The sequence below is a fragment of the Falco naumanni genome, chromosome 2 (genome assembly GCF_017639655.2).
Source record: "Falco naumanni isolate bFalNau1 chromosome 2, bFalNau1.pat, whole genome shotgun sequence".
In the NCBI taxonomy this organism is placed as follows: domain Eukaryota; kingdom Metazoa; phylum Chordata; class Aves; order Falconiformes; family Falconidae; genus Falco; species Falco naumanni.
In genome coordinates this window covers 65,835,589-65,848,804 of record NC_054055.1, presented here as the reverse complement: position 1 = coordinate 65,848,804, position 13,216 = coordinate 65,835,589, and the positions used below count along the sequence as shown (strand labels likewise).

At 45.6% G+C, this 13,216-nt stretch overlaps 1 protein-coding gene across 1 annotated transcript; it reads right to left on the bottom strand.

Annotated features, from left to right (window-relative positions):
• Window positions 1-269: 269 nt before the first annotated feature.
• On the bottom strand, window positions 270-11,469 carry PROZ (protein Z, vitamin K dependent plasma glycoprotein). The gene is made up of 8 exons (XM_040584576.1): window positions 11,309-11,469; window positions 9,542-9,693; window positions 8,029-8,053; window positions 4,962-5,075; window positions 3,417-3,548; window positions 2,064-2,149; window positions 1,861-1,984; window positions 270-1,328 (listed from the first exon to the last, which is right to left on the bottom strand). Exons 1-8 carry the CDS (start codon window positions 11,373-11,375, stop codon window positions 817-819), a joined length of 1,212 nt encoding a protein of 403 aa, XP_040440510.1. The 5' UTR covers window positions 11,376-11,469; the 3' UTR covers window positions 270-816.
• Between the last annotated feature and the right edge of the window lie 1,747 nt (window positions 11,470-13,216).

Genomic DNA, 13,216 nt, shown 5'->3' with positions numbered 1-13,216 from the left:
CTGTATGTGCTTAGAGATAGGTTTGTGGGTTTTTTTTAAATCTGGGAAGTATTTTGTTTCATTATGAAGAACAAAAGCTTATTTAAGTAGCTTATTGATATTGTTTTATTCTGCATCTGGGGATCCATTATTTTGTGTTACTACCTTGGAGGTTTTGTTTGTTTATTTGGGGTGATGCAACATAACTTTGTCTGTAGTGAGGGGAGTGGTAGTTTTGAGTTTTAAAAGTTATTTTTACAGGAAATAAAACATTTTTCCCCCACTCTTTAAGACTTGGGTTTTATTTTACCCACTAACTGATGTGGACATGATTCATAAGGGAAAACAGGTAGCATGTATGAACGGAAGCATTTTTTAGTGTGATGAGAGCATTGATTTAAAGGCTTGGAGGTTCCCCTGGTCTTCATAAGTTTTCCTTGTTGGGATGCTGAAATAAGAATATGAATTTGCTGAATGAAACCTCAAGGTAACAAGAATTAAAAACCCTAATTTCCTTCTCCCAATATTTAAATTGCAGGGAAGACATCAGTGCTTTCTGAATTTTAGGATTAATAGTTCTAGGAAACTTAAAGTTCAGCCAGTTTTTAGTAAAATAACTAGGTTTACCACATGATGATGTTTCACAGTATCATGTGTCAGCAGAAGGAAAGACAGATGGGCTTTTCTGTACAAATGGGAGTTACATACATATCATCATTGCTACTTCCATTGCTGCAAATCATCACAGAGTCTCAGATGGGTGTACTGACTGCATCCAAATGTTCTCTTGCAGTGATTGGTAGAGATTGGTGCTGGAGCGTTGGTTGTGTTTGTGTTTTACTTCATTTTTTGTTTAAACCATATCATATACCTCGCGGTGTTGGTGAAGAGAAATGTTTCCTGGTCAGTGTCTTCTAGTGGCCAGGACCCCAATATCCCAGTCAGAAACCAAGTGCCCTTATACTCAGTAGCTAGAAAGCTTCCTCCGGCCAGTTGCTTGTCTGTGGCCTCCTGAAGGTGTCCACAAAATTGCCTGTTTGTGAGGCTTATGTTGAGGATTTGTTTGCAGTCCTCTGCAGGAAGGTATGAAACCTGCAACTCATCACCTTGGAGTTCATCACCTTCCATTCTCCAGCCACTGACTGTACCAGCCAACTGTGGAATTAAAACATGTTCTGCAAAGTCTCTTTCAGGAGCGCATACGGGAAGCTGGTGGTTGTTGCACTCCACATGTTCTTGGAGTTGTAGTAACGCAATGTTGTTCTCACCAGTGTCTTCATCATACCGGATGTGTATGTGTTTCTCACTAACTTGCATTATCTTCTCACTTCCACTTGTTCCTTTAGGCCCTGTGAAACAATGATATTTCAATGCTTTTAGCACTAATTTATCAGAGACCTGAAAACTGCATGCAAACCGACACCTGTCTAATCATGCTGAGAAGTACATGCATGAGAGAAACTAAAAGCACCATTTCTCAAAACCGCTGCAGTAAAGGTAAACTGGGAATGATACACTGACAGCTGTTCCATGCTGGGTAGAAGCATGCATAGTTTAAGTGGGAAGGACAAATACCTAACAAAAGAAGTGAATTTTGGCATGAAACAAAAGCCACCTCCAAGTCCACCTGGTTTAGCTTATTCCTAGGTGCTGAGTTCCGAGTTGTTTGAGAGTCAGTTGTCTCTCTGCTTGGCTTGTAGGGAAGTATGGGGCAGCTGCAGATCTAGCTCAAGATACTTAGGTGCTGAAATGAGACTACAGTGGATTTGCTTCCTTTAACTGTTTTTATGCAGCAAAAATTTCAGTAAGCTTTTTTTAAAAAAGTTATCTTGTCAATACCAAGATGTGCTGCATCAAGAGAAAATGTGTTTGATCACCTACCAGCACCAACCCTGATTTCAAAATGGCTGTGCAGAAGGGCACACTCTGCCGTAGTCAATACAAAGTTACTTTTTAGCAGCACTCCTCCACAGAAGCCCTTCCCTTCGGAATTTAGCAGGAGGACCTAAAGAAATGCAAAAAACCAATAGGTAGCACTGTCTGTACGCGGTTGAGCGATGGGTTTCATGAATTGCCAGAAATACCTGCCAAGGAAATCGCTCATCATGTTTCTTCCTGGTTTTACTTATCAGATTATCACTGTCTTGAAGTCTGCCACATGCACATTGATCTAGCAAATGAATTAAAAAAGGAAAAAAATAATCAAAACCTCATGCTGTATTGTTACAAAACAGCTAATACCTGCAAATACCTTATTGCTTCTACCTTCACTTCAGGGTTTCAGTTTTGCATGAAGAACAAGGACAATTTCTCAGCTGGGGAAAATGGGAATAATTTATTTGACATCTGTAGTCTGATAGCTTGGTGATGGTGCTGAACGTTTTGGGTCATTACATGAGACTTGCAATTACCAGATTTCACTGTGTCTGTCACTAATGAAACTAAGCTTCCTCTCCAGCCAACCACCAGCACAGTTCGCTTCCTCATCTTTGTATCCTGTATCTGAATTGTGCCAAATACCTGACAGCTGTGGCCCAATGTGAACAAGGTAAATCCTGGGTTTTCCTTGTGAAGATGTTACTCTAGGGACATGTATGCCTTTCTGCTCTGGTTCAGACAGCATGCATACTTTTCAAGTGGATTCCCCTAGTTATCTGCGTTTATCATGCTTTCTGTTTACCTTGTGGGATGGTCTTGGGCCACACAAACTGGATTGTGTTCAGGTAAAGCTAAAACAGAACATACCCTTCAGGAGCGCACATGATGTACTCTCATAGCTAGTGGGTGCTTAGTCCACAGGACCAAACTAGACCTAGTCTGAAGTAAAGCCCACCTGAAACGTGCATGGAGTGTGGACGTCAAGCCTTCGTCACCAAGGTGTGGGTTTACAGCTGAACTCCTATTGGGCTGCCCTACTTGCTCAAGGGTCTGCAAGGGTCTAAGTATACGACTGCATTTTTGGTAGACCTGGTTTATAAAGGGATGGGATTGAATGAGATACCTGGTGTGAGATTGAAATACTGAAGGCGGCTATTGCTTCAAACTAATGCATATGGCAGCAAACATTGCCCTTCATTTATCAGGCCATCAGGTGCCTGATGGGAATCAACTGAACCTCATTCCCAAACAGACAGGTCTTCAGCGGAGTTACTCTTTACCAAGCGTAGGAGTGGTAAACCTGGCTCATGAGTGATCCTGTGAGTAGTCCTCTCTGCAGACCTGTGTTTAAGTGTTCAGATCAAATATCACTTCTTTCACTACTGCTTTGGTTTCTTGGGTGGTGGCCCCTAGCTGCCTCCTCTTTCTGCCCTGTGTGGAAGGTCAGTAACCTCATCACTTAAGGCTCAAAGCAAGCTGATCGCATCTGGTTATCAGACAGTGGCCTACCCACCCCAGCACTGAGCATGTGCCCCCTGTACCTCCATGCTCACACCTACCTAATGCGATGCACTGTTTTTTATCCTTCCCAAGCTCATAGCCATCAGCACAGGAACAACGGTAGGAATTGCTTCCCGGGTAGCAGAAGTGGTGACATCCTTCCTTTGGGTGGTGATGACATTCGTTTTTAGCTAAACAGAACAAGTGGAGGAAAAGCACTGGGGACTGGAGTTCAGCTGGAGTACTCCTGCATGGCTTCTCTCCTCTTTACTAAACACTGGATTTTCACTTGCTTTGTGTGGAGGTGGGTAGGGACTCTGGCTTGGTGGTGTTTCCCCCCCACATTGTTTTTCCTCTTGTTAAGCAGAAATTGGAGACAGCTGAGTCTTTGCAGCATCTACAGACTCGTTACAAACTGTACTCACCCAGCACATCCCTGCACCAGACTCTGCACCTCTAGGTTTTGGGGAGCATTAGCTATGGGTCAAACTAGACCTTCCATGCAAACACGTGGAAGGATGCCATGGGTTTTCTTCCTGCTCCCTTAAACACTGCCTATCTGCAGCGGGGGAAACTGTTGCACATGTTAAGGCGGCAGGTATTGCTTGAGGAAGAGGGTGGCTAAAGCTTCCTGTTTTTCAGCAAAAACAAATGCATAGCTGTTAATTCTCATACTTGTGCTAAGAAACTTAAAATTAACAGCTGCCAAAGATAAAAAAAAGAAACAGGCTATTAATCACCTTTGAAACATGCTTGGTCAACTTTCCATAGCTGAACACACACTTAGGCAAACACAAAGCAACAAGAGGAACAGCCATTTGATGGTGGATCTAGCTCACAGGTGGAGAAGTAGCAAAAAACCTCACATAACGTGGCTCTCTATGGCTCAGGCTGAGCAGATCCAGTTCCCAGCACCGGTCCGAGCTGTATCATCTTCTGTACTCCCCAGGAAGCTGGTCACAGTCACCCCCCCTTATACAGCAAATGACCCTGCCCTGTGGCAGCCAGGGCATCTCCCACCCAAGGGGACTTCTGAGCCAGCAAAAAATTGCTGCAGTAAGGGCTGGAAAGTAGAACCTGGGCAGATATAAAGATGTAGTATCTGGCCCAGGGTGGTTTAAGTGCCAGAAAGCATCCATTTTGCTTTATGCCTTTTATACTTCCACTGAGAAGTGGGGTTTTTTTTTCTGGAGTCCCTCAGGACAGAGGGACTGTCTCATAGGTGTGTGTGGGAAGCCACCCTGGCACTGCAGCCCTGGTTCTTCAGGCCATGTGCCACCTGGGACCACAGCAGAACAAGCAACTGGAGAATGCAGGTGGCAGTGGCAGGGCTGCCTTTGGAGCCCACCCGTGATGGGGACTAGCTTCAGCCTTTTTGCTGTGTCCCCAGAGGAGGGAAGCTCAGGGAGAAGAGGCAGCCTGCGTAACCTTGGGATGCCATAATATTTCAATGGACAGGCAGCACACATCACCCCTGCTCTGCCAAGAGCTGTGTTTTAACCTAAAATATGATAACTGGCCGTAATGGGAGAGCTGTGTGTGGTTCCCTGGGGACTGCCTATGACAGGGGGAGACAGGGCTTAGAAGGTAGAGCAATGCCTTACCGAAAGCACAGTTCTCTCCCTCATAGCCCTCGGCACAGGTGCAGGTGTAGCCACGAATGCTGTCCTCACACACACTGTTGTGCTGGCAGGGGCTGGATGAGCACCTCCTGCCACCTGGAGAAATGCCACAGGAGAGGGACAAGTCACCACCACTGCTGACCCAAATTATGCAGCCCCCTTCCCAGCATGTAGTGAAAAGCAGTTTGGAAGGAAACAGGCTGTATCTCGCTGAGCCGCTCCTTGGGAGGGATTCTAGCCCGAGTCTCCAGTTCCAGAGGTGCTCCCGCAGCCCCTGGCAGAGGCTGGGAGGTGCCCAGAGGCAGAGCCTGCTTCTGGAGGACAGATGCTGTGCTTCAGGGAAAAGCACAGAGTTACAGTCCATGCGCATGTTACAAATGTCATGTGAGACGTGTGTTTTAGGTCTCCCGTGTTAGGTTGATATGTGCTGGGTAAAAAAGCTGATGTCAAAATTATACAGCAAGCAACATCCAAATAGGAGGAAATCTGGCTTTTACACATTTATACAGTTACTGTACAGCTGCTCAGACACTAGCAAGCTTAGTCTTTCCAACAAACCAGAGGATGTCCTCACCATGGGTGAAGCACCATGCAGAGCTGCCAGCTTCCCTTCAAGCTACCCAGTGGAAAGACTCCAAAAGAGTTTGAAAACATTCTCCAAATAACTGCTTATCGTAGACCTGAGCAATCAGTGAGCAAACCAGAAAAACCTAACCTGGGACATGCTCTCCAACCTTTTTAAAATTTAAAACTTCATTGGAGAGGTTAACTTCAGTCTGCAGGTTGCCATAATGGATATCAGGGATGGAAAGGTGAAAACTCTGCCTACTACTTGGAAAAAACCACAAACCACCATCTGCTCAGATGGGCACATCTGGTTTTGAGTGTTAGCTGTACTAAAATGCTGGCTTAAAGTAGTTACCGCCTTCAGCCCACCTGCAGTCAGATGCCACCAGCGTACCCTGGCACACTTTAGCTCTCCTGGGAGGGTTTTTGGGTGGGCTTGGTGTGTGTGTGTGTGTGTGATCAGCACAGCTGAGCAGGCAGAGTTGAGGGGCGAAGACATCCAGCAGCAGCAGTGAGTAGTTGGAGCTAGGGAAGGGCTACACTTACAACCTGGAGCAAGTTAGATGGTCTCAAGCCTCTGAAATTCATACTCAAATATAGGTAGGGAAGTCTCAGAAAATGTCTGGGGTCTGGTGAGGTTCTGCAAGACTGGGGAAAAAAGTAAACCTAGCCCCTAGCTTTATTAAAGTAGGAAAGAGAAGATTCAAGGAATTATACATAAATCATGCTGATTTACGTATTTCATTAATTATATAATGTTATTGATTTATATTATATATTAATAATTATAAAATATATAATAAAGTTACTGGAAAGATTAAACAAACTGTTTGTAAGCATCCAGCAAAATAAGAAGGTGGTAAGTAACAACCACCATGCATTTTTCATGAATAATCCAAACCAATTAAATCTAATTGTATTATAGGATAAGGGACCTAGTGGGGAATCAGTGAACATCATAGAACAGAAACGCCTCAGGCATTAAGTGAGCTCAGAAAACACAGACTGCTATGAGGCATGCACAAAACTGCTTGCAAAACTGTGTTTAAAGAGAAATTCTCAACAGCTAAGTTTATACTGTTAGTAAGAGAGTGTCAGGGACAAGCGTGACTTCAGGCCAAGTGCCCTGACAGCATACATCCACACTACAGCAAGATGCTGCTATGTCAGCTTTAGCTTGATGAGACCAAGGTGGAGCAGCACAAACAGAGCCAAAGGATGAGCCAGCAGCTGGGTGGGTGCTCAGCCCTTCTCCCCAGGCCTCCCTTACTACACAGATTTGCCCACCTTGGGCTACAGGACAACAGCAACATGGATACCAGATGTCTAGGCAATGAGATTTTTGGAAGACAGGATGGAAAAATTGGTTTGGTTTGTTTGGTGAGGAGGAAAGAAGCCATGGAAACGCACAGCAATGCTCTTCAAAATGTTAGAAAAGACATCACAGAGAAGGAAACATGCTGCTGTTCTGTAGGAGGAAGACAGGACACAATGGCATTTAAATACAGCAAGGAAGCCACCCCTGAGGCCAAAGCCAGTGACGCATCCTAACTATGGCTAAGCTTGCTTGGATGGACCGTTCTCCACTGGTTGCCCTTCTCTCTTCATAGACTAGAGAGGAAGCCTGCATGACATGCTTAGTACAAACTGTGACTGAAATTAGGAGAAGTTAATCCCACCCTCACAGAAGTAATGAAAGGCCAGATATTTAGTGTCATTCCTCGTAACATTTATATGACTGATGGGATTCTCCTATGTAATGGTTCCCTGGACTCAGTGTTTTAGTGGCTCCTGCAGAAAATTAATACTAACCACGTGTTTTGCCACCTTCGTACCCACTGTCTAAAACAAAGATTAGACATTAATAGAAGTTGAAAGCAAGAGAAAAACTTAGGATGAGGTATGCAGAAAAATGGAGGGAATAGGGCATAGTCACCATAAGCTGTTTCCCCAGGCTCTTGTTCCGGAGGCATCTAGTTACATCAGCCTCTCAGCTTTTACAGATTTGTTTCTTGCCTTGACCGCTGCCAAGGGATGACGACTGCCAGCATCTAGAGTTTGCAGACAGCCTGGTAGCTTTTAACACCCATTTTTCTCACTCACATTGAGGTGGTAGGTTTGTATTTGGAGGTTTTACTGGTATAGCTGTGTTGCTCTATTGTATCAGCAAAGCAGGCTTTCTCAGGCCCCAGGTTGTTCCAGAACAGCCTTAAGTTCAGGAGAAGAAATAGCCTATTTACTATGATAACATCTCACCTTCAACTTTCATTCCCTTTGCAGCCTTACACATTTTTTCTTATTTATTAATTTTTTTAATGCTTTCACATCAAAACTTTCTCCTGCTTTACTACAGACATGACAAATAGTGTCTGGCTGTTCCTTGTAAACTACTAAAAACTCTCAGAAATTCAGCACTAGACTGTATCATGATGTTCATAACATGACAGTGCTATGAAGGAGAGAAATCAAGAAGCCAGCTTACCGTAGTAGGCATCCCAAAACATTTTCTGGAAAAACAAAGAAAAAGAAAAAAGGGAAATCAGACTTTAACTTTCAGATAGTATCACCTTCCATGAATATTTTGATAAAACAAAATATGACAGAATATATACTATGGCGTAGCATTTGCACAGTTGCCCATCTGCAAGTTCTGCCATGCCAACAAAATTTGACTGAGATGGGAGAGCGTTTGCATCCTGCTTATTTTATTGTTTCTTGTTGCAGCACTCTCAAAACCAGGCAGCTGCAACAAGTCTTTTACCATCCCATACCAGGTTAACTTCAATAAGTAGTCCCCATGCCTCACCCCAGCACAGCCACCAATCCCCCACAAGGTTTCAACAGTTCATCTACTGCATGTGCTGTTTCCTTCATCCTCTTCAGGCCAGTCTACCCTGCTTCTTGCCTCTGCTGCATCCTTCCCCTTGTCTCTCCTACCTCCAGGGCACTATCCTCTCTCTGCTTCTTCCAGGTCTCTTTTCTTTCACTCAGGGATCCCCTTCCATCCCCCTTAGAGCTATTTAACTACTTAGCAGGAACCAGCCACAGCTGCACATTACCCACATCAGCCAACCCACCACCCCTGAAGCCAGCCCACAGCTATATATTGTTAATTAAACCAGCTTCATTCCTCTACAATTCCTTTACAGTTTCTTAAGAAGCTATAAAGGAAAACAAACACTTTTGATCCCAGAGAGGAAGAGCTGATCCTTTAGCAGCAGGGCTTCCTGGAAAAAAAATGCCTGGTCATTGTCTCCTCAGCAGGCAGTGGCCTGGGAAGCAACCCCATCCTGTCCCATCCCATCCCACTTGGCCCACAGCAGATGCTGCTGGAGGCAGCTGGGTCAGCACAGAGCAGAGCTGCAGGTCACCAGCACCATGTGCCTTGCTTTCCCCTGCGTTTGTCAGCCAGCTCTGCCGCTGCTTTCCCTGCGGGGACACCTCTCCCCACTGTCCCCAAAGCACCAGGACCACCCACGGGCAGCCCTACGGCTGTTGCTGCTGCTTTCCCTGCAAGCACGGTCTCCGGCCAGATACTTATTAAAGAGCACAGCATCCGGCTGGACGTGGCAGCAGGGCTTCTTGCGTGAGGGAATCTGCAGCCACCAGCTAAGTGAGCCTCTTCCTATAGGTCCCACTACCTGCTGGTGCATTGCTTCCCTCCGTCCTAACATCCCCTTCACCCTCCTGCTCCCTAGGGGATGCTGAAGCTGTATTTCTTGTGTGGTCAGGAAGGGACAAGAGCCATATACTTTCACAACACAGGCTACAGGACACGTCACTTTCAGGCAGGGACTTTAAAAGTGTCAGATCTGACCTCTGCGTTTCCATTCTGATGGCTGAAGACACCTGCTTTCTACCTGCTGACGTGGAAAGTGCAAAGATTTCCCATGGAGAGAAACTCAAACAAATGAAGCAGGCTGTGGAGCTGTATTTGATAGTAAAGGACCAAGGCAGTAATTTTTATTATGTATGCAGGAAAACAAAGTACTTACGAGCATTTCGTCATTTTCAAATACTTCTCTTGCTTCTTCATGCGTACATCTCTCTTCAAGGCATTCCCTTTCCAAGCTGCCTTGGAGGACCTCCTCCAAAAGTAGGGAACTGGCACGCCTCTGTCTCTTGATAATGTTGTTTGCGTCGTTAGCTGATATAAACACTGGAACGTTGTATGACAAAACTCTACCATAAGTACTTAAATTCATTTCCTTATATACTTTTACATCCTCGTTCTAGGGAGAAACCCCTTTGGCTGATTTGGGGTTTCAGCCACATTAAACTTGCATACTGAAAGAGCCCTGCTTCCTCAGCCCAAACTCAACTGAGGAGTGGTGACCTTTTACTTTTGGGAAGTGCCTGACTTGCTGTCAAGCAGGGAGAATCTGCAGCCCTTCCCGATGCATTTTCTTCCTGCACGAGACACACAGAGCAGCATTGCTGTGGCACGGCCAGGGAAAGGGAAAAAGCAGTATCATAAAGGCAGAAGCTATTTCCTAAGACTGCACAGGGCTTTCAGACTCATCAGAAGTGAAAATGATTTGTATTAATTTATGATGATGGATCCAAACTGATGCCTTTCAGTCTTAGGTCACGGGGTTGTTTTTGCTGAGAAGCAAAACTGTAACATGGCTGAGTTCTCAAACAAATGTTTCTTAAGGAGAATAAATAAAAGCTACCCCTCAAAGTTGAGGGCTATATCATATACTGTCCTTTATGTGGAAGACACCATCATCTTTTTGATTTGAGTAAAGAGGAGGAGAGATCAAAACCATGACAGCTATCAGATCTGAAGACTACTCTTTGCAATGATGCCTGCAACAAGAACTGCCTGCCAGCTGGGTAGCTGTGCTGGGCTGGAGCCTGTTGCCTTTGTCATGAAGCAGCACGTGGCTGTGTGTGTCAGCACATGTTTGTCGGTTCGCCTGTGCTTGGAAAGTAAACACGTTGGGCCAGGGACTGTTGTTTGGGGTTTGGGGATTTTTTTTGTTGTTTGTTTTATACAGCGTTTGGGGGCCCAGCACTGCTAGGCACAAAGGTTGAAATAATAATATTAGAACTGGAAAAAGTGACAGCAATAATGAAATTCTTCTGAAACTGCATGCAAATGCTTAGTTATGCTTTCGAAGGGTATCCGATAAGCAACAGGCTTGCATGTGATACGAGAAAAGAAAAATGAAAAAACTTCATGACTGTGTTTTGCATTTTAAAGTGTTATCTGGCACCCCAGTGCACATTTCTGCCATGAAGTGGTTCCAATGCATCCAGCGTAACTGGCAGCGTGCATCGGCTGCTGCCAGGGGTGTTTTGACCTTCTGAAGCAGTCACCCTCTTTTTCTTCCTTGCCCAGCTCCTCCTTATTTTTGACAAACCGTGAAGGATTAGTGCAGAAACATACATTTCTTCAAGCTATAACAAGCATGCATCTTTCATAGGACTCTTTATTTCAGCAACAGCTAGAAATATAAAACAAAATTCTCTTTAATATCTGGGGCACTCATTAAGAATGATAAGAAAAGGTGAAATATTACCCCGGTGTAAATGATGGCACTTCAACATTACATTGCCTCAGTAACTTCATGCAGTTTTTACTTAGCTATATGAAATTAACAGGAGAAATGTAAGGAAAATAAGGAACAGATGGTTTTCAGTGATGTCACCCTGTGCTACAAAGTAAACACGATACAACCTACAAAATTACTGGGGCTTTTAGAGGAGCAGGAGCACAAATCAGAATTAAAGCTGCAACAAAACAAAGGCCATACCTGTCTGCTCTGCCTGAAGGAAAAGGGCAGGGAGAAGAAACAATATTGTCCAAGAGCACCTTGCCATGTTACCCTCTGAGCCTAACGGCCGCCTGCCTGCATTCCTGCAGCTGGTGAGGGAAATGGCTACACGAGAGGTGTCGAAGTTTAAAGTCCAGCTGCTCAGGAGAAAAACAAAACCTCTAAGGGCAAAGCCTGGCCTCAATGTCAACACATGAAAAAAATAAAAAAAACCACCCTTAAAAAAGCCCTGGTCAGTGGTGCAGCAGTTCCCCATCTCGTGGTGCGCTGGCTGAAGGTGGAGCAGGTTTGCCAGCTCCACCGAGGTGTGGGTGTTCCTCCACCCCCTGGCCTTCTCTTACCATAACGCAAAACAGGGAGAGATCAACAGTAAAGACATTTCTTTGCACCCTTTGCACAAGCCGGATGATGACTACAGGGATCCATTTTATGGCATGGCTCTTTCTTACATTGTCCCCACAAAACACTTCCCAAGGCTTAGCTGCACTGGTCAAATCCTATCAGCTTTTGGAGCAACAAAGCAACCAAAGCGTGCGATTTCCCCCATAGGGGTGTATCTGAATAGATACGGCATTTTTCTTTTTCACTGTCGGGTTTGTACTGCCCAGCTGTGAAGGAGAGCATGGGAAAGTCTTCCTGACTTCAGGCTGCTGGTCTCACAACACGCAGAGTCCGTGCAAGGAGGTGTAAGTACAGCGAGGACCAGAGCACCTCCCTGGACTGCTGTGCCATGCACCCAGCGGCCGGGGCGGCCCTCCTGCCTAGCCTGGGACAAGAGGAAGGATGAACTCAAGGGAGTGCAATGGCAAGGATGCTGCAGGGAGGGTTTTTTCACTCCCAGCACAGGCAGCTCCTGGGACAGGCAGGAAGTTGTTTCTACAGGCAGAGCAGCAACTGGTGAGAGGAAAAGTGTTTTTCTTAACCTGAGTTAGATTAAGTAGAGACCATTCTGTGTTTTAATGTCATAAATACGCAGCTATTATTTGAGTATGCAGTTCTTTTAACGAGGCATAATTGATCTGAGCATTTATGCATAAAGCCCCAAATTAAACTTCACTTTCCATCAATGGCAGCTTTCAAAACTAGCTGCAGGGAGCACCGGAGCAGGTGAGTGAAGCAAACCATGCGCCTCACCAAGACCAGTTCCCGCCAGCCCGGGGCTGATGTTACAGCCCACATCACAGACCCTGATGCCTTCAGCAAATAATTAACCTCCAGATTGGAATCGTACGATGGGAGGGTTTTCCTGACAGTCTCTGCAGGGGTGTTGCTCCAGAAGTTCACTCAGATTTAAACCCCTTGTAATATCGAGCTTGGTATTATTCACAGACAGTTCAGAACCTTACGTATTTATTGTTCTCTCCCTGATATTTCTGCAGAACTGGTATAGCCTTCCATCCTCTCTAGTTAGCTGTGTGTTGAGCTTTCTGTAGTAAATGAGCTCTCTTTGCTCTCCTTAGTCCCCTGAGGCCACCAACCCCCATTGTACCTGTCCCAGCAGGGGGCTTCTTGGCTGGGGAACGGGGGCACTGTTGCCAGTGGTCACATCTGGTGGGTGCTGGGGGGCTCAGCCAGCACCTTGGGTACCTGGAGCTGCAGTGGAGGCTCACCTCGCCCTTCTTGCCTCACACGGCGGTGACTGCGTTGCTTTTCCATACTCCTCTGGCTGTCCATCCCCATGGGAGCCCCTGCCAGCAATGCTGCTGCTGCAGCCCCCCTGCAGCCTGGGTCTACCTACCTTTTACCTTCCCGTGATAACGAGCATCGCCCCATGCATATGCATGCGTATGCAGTACTGCAAGTCTGGCTCCCTTTGGCGTGAAAGATGTTTCACCACTTGATGTCAGTACAGGACTCTGCAGAATCCAGCACAAAAATGCAGATCTG

Excerpts from the sequence above, each read along its gene's own strand:
- PROZ (XM_040584576.1), bottom strand. The coding sequence starts at position 11,375 with ATGGCAAGGTGCTCTTGGACAATATTGTTTCTTCTCCCTGCCCTTTTC. Across the intron at positions 9,694-11,308 it reads CCTTCAGGCAGAGCAGACAG|CTAACGACGCAAACAACATT; the intron begins GTATGGCCTTTG and ends TGTTTATATCAG. Across the intron at positions 2,150-3,416 it reads AAAACAGTGCATCGCATTAG|ATCAATGTGCATGTGGCAGA; the intron begins GTAGGTGTGAGC and ends TTCATTTGCTAG.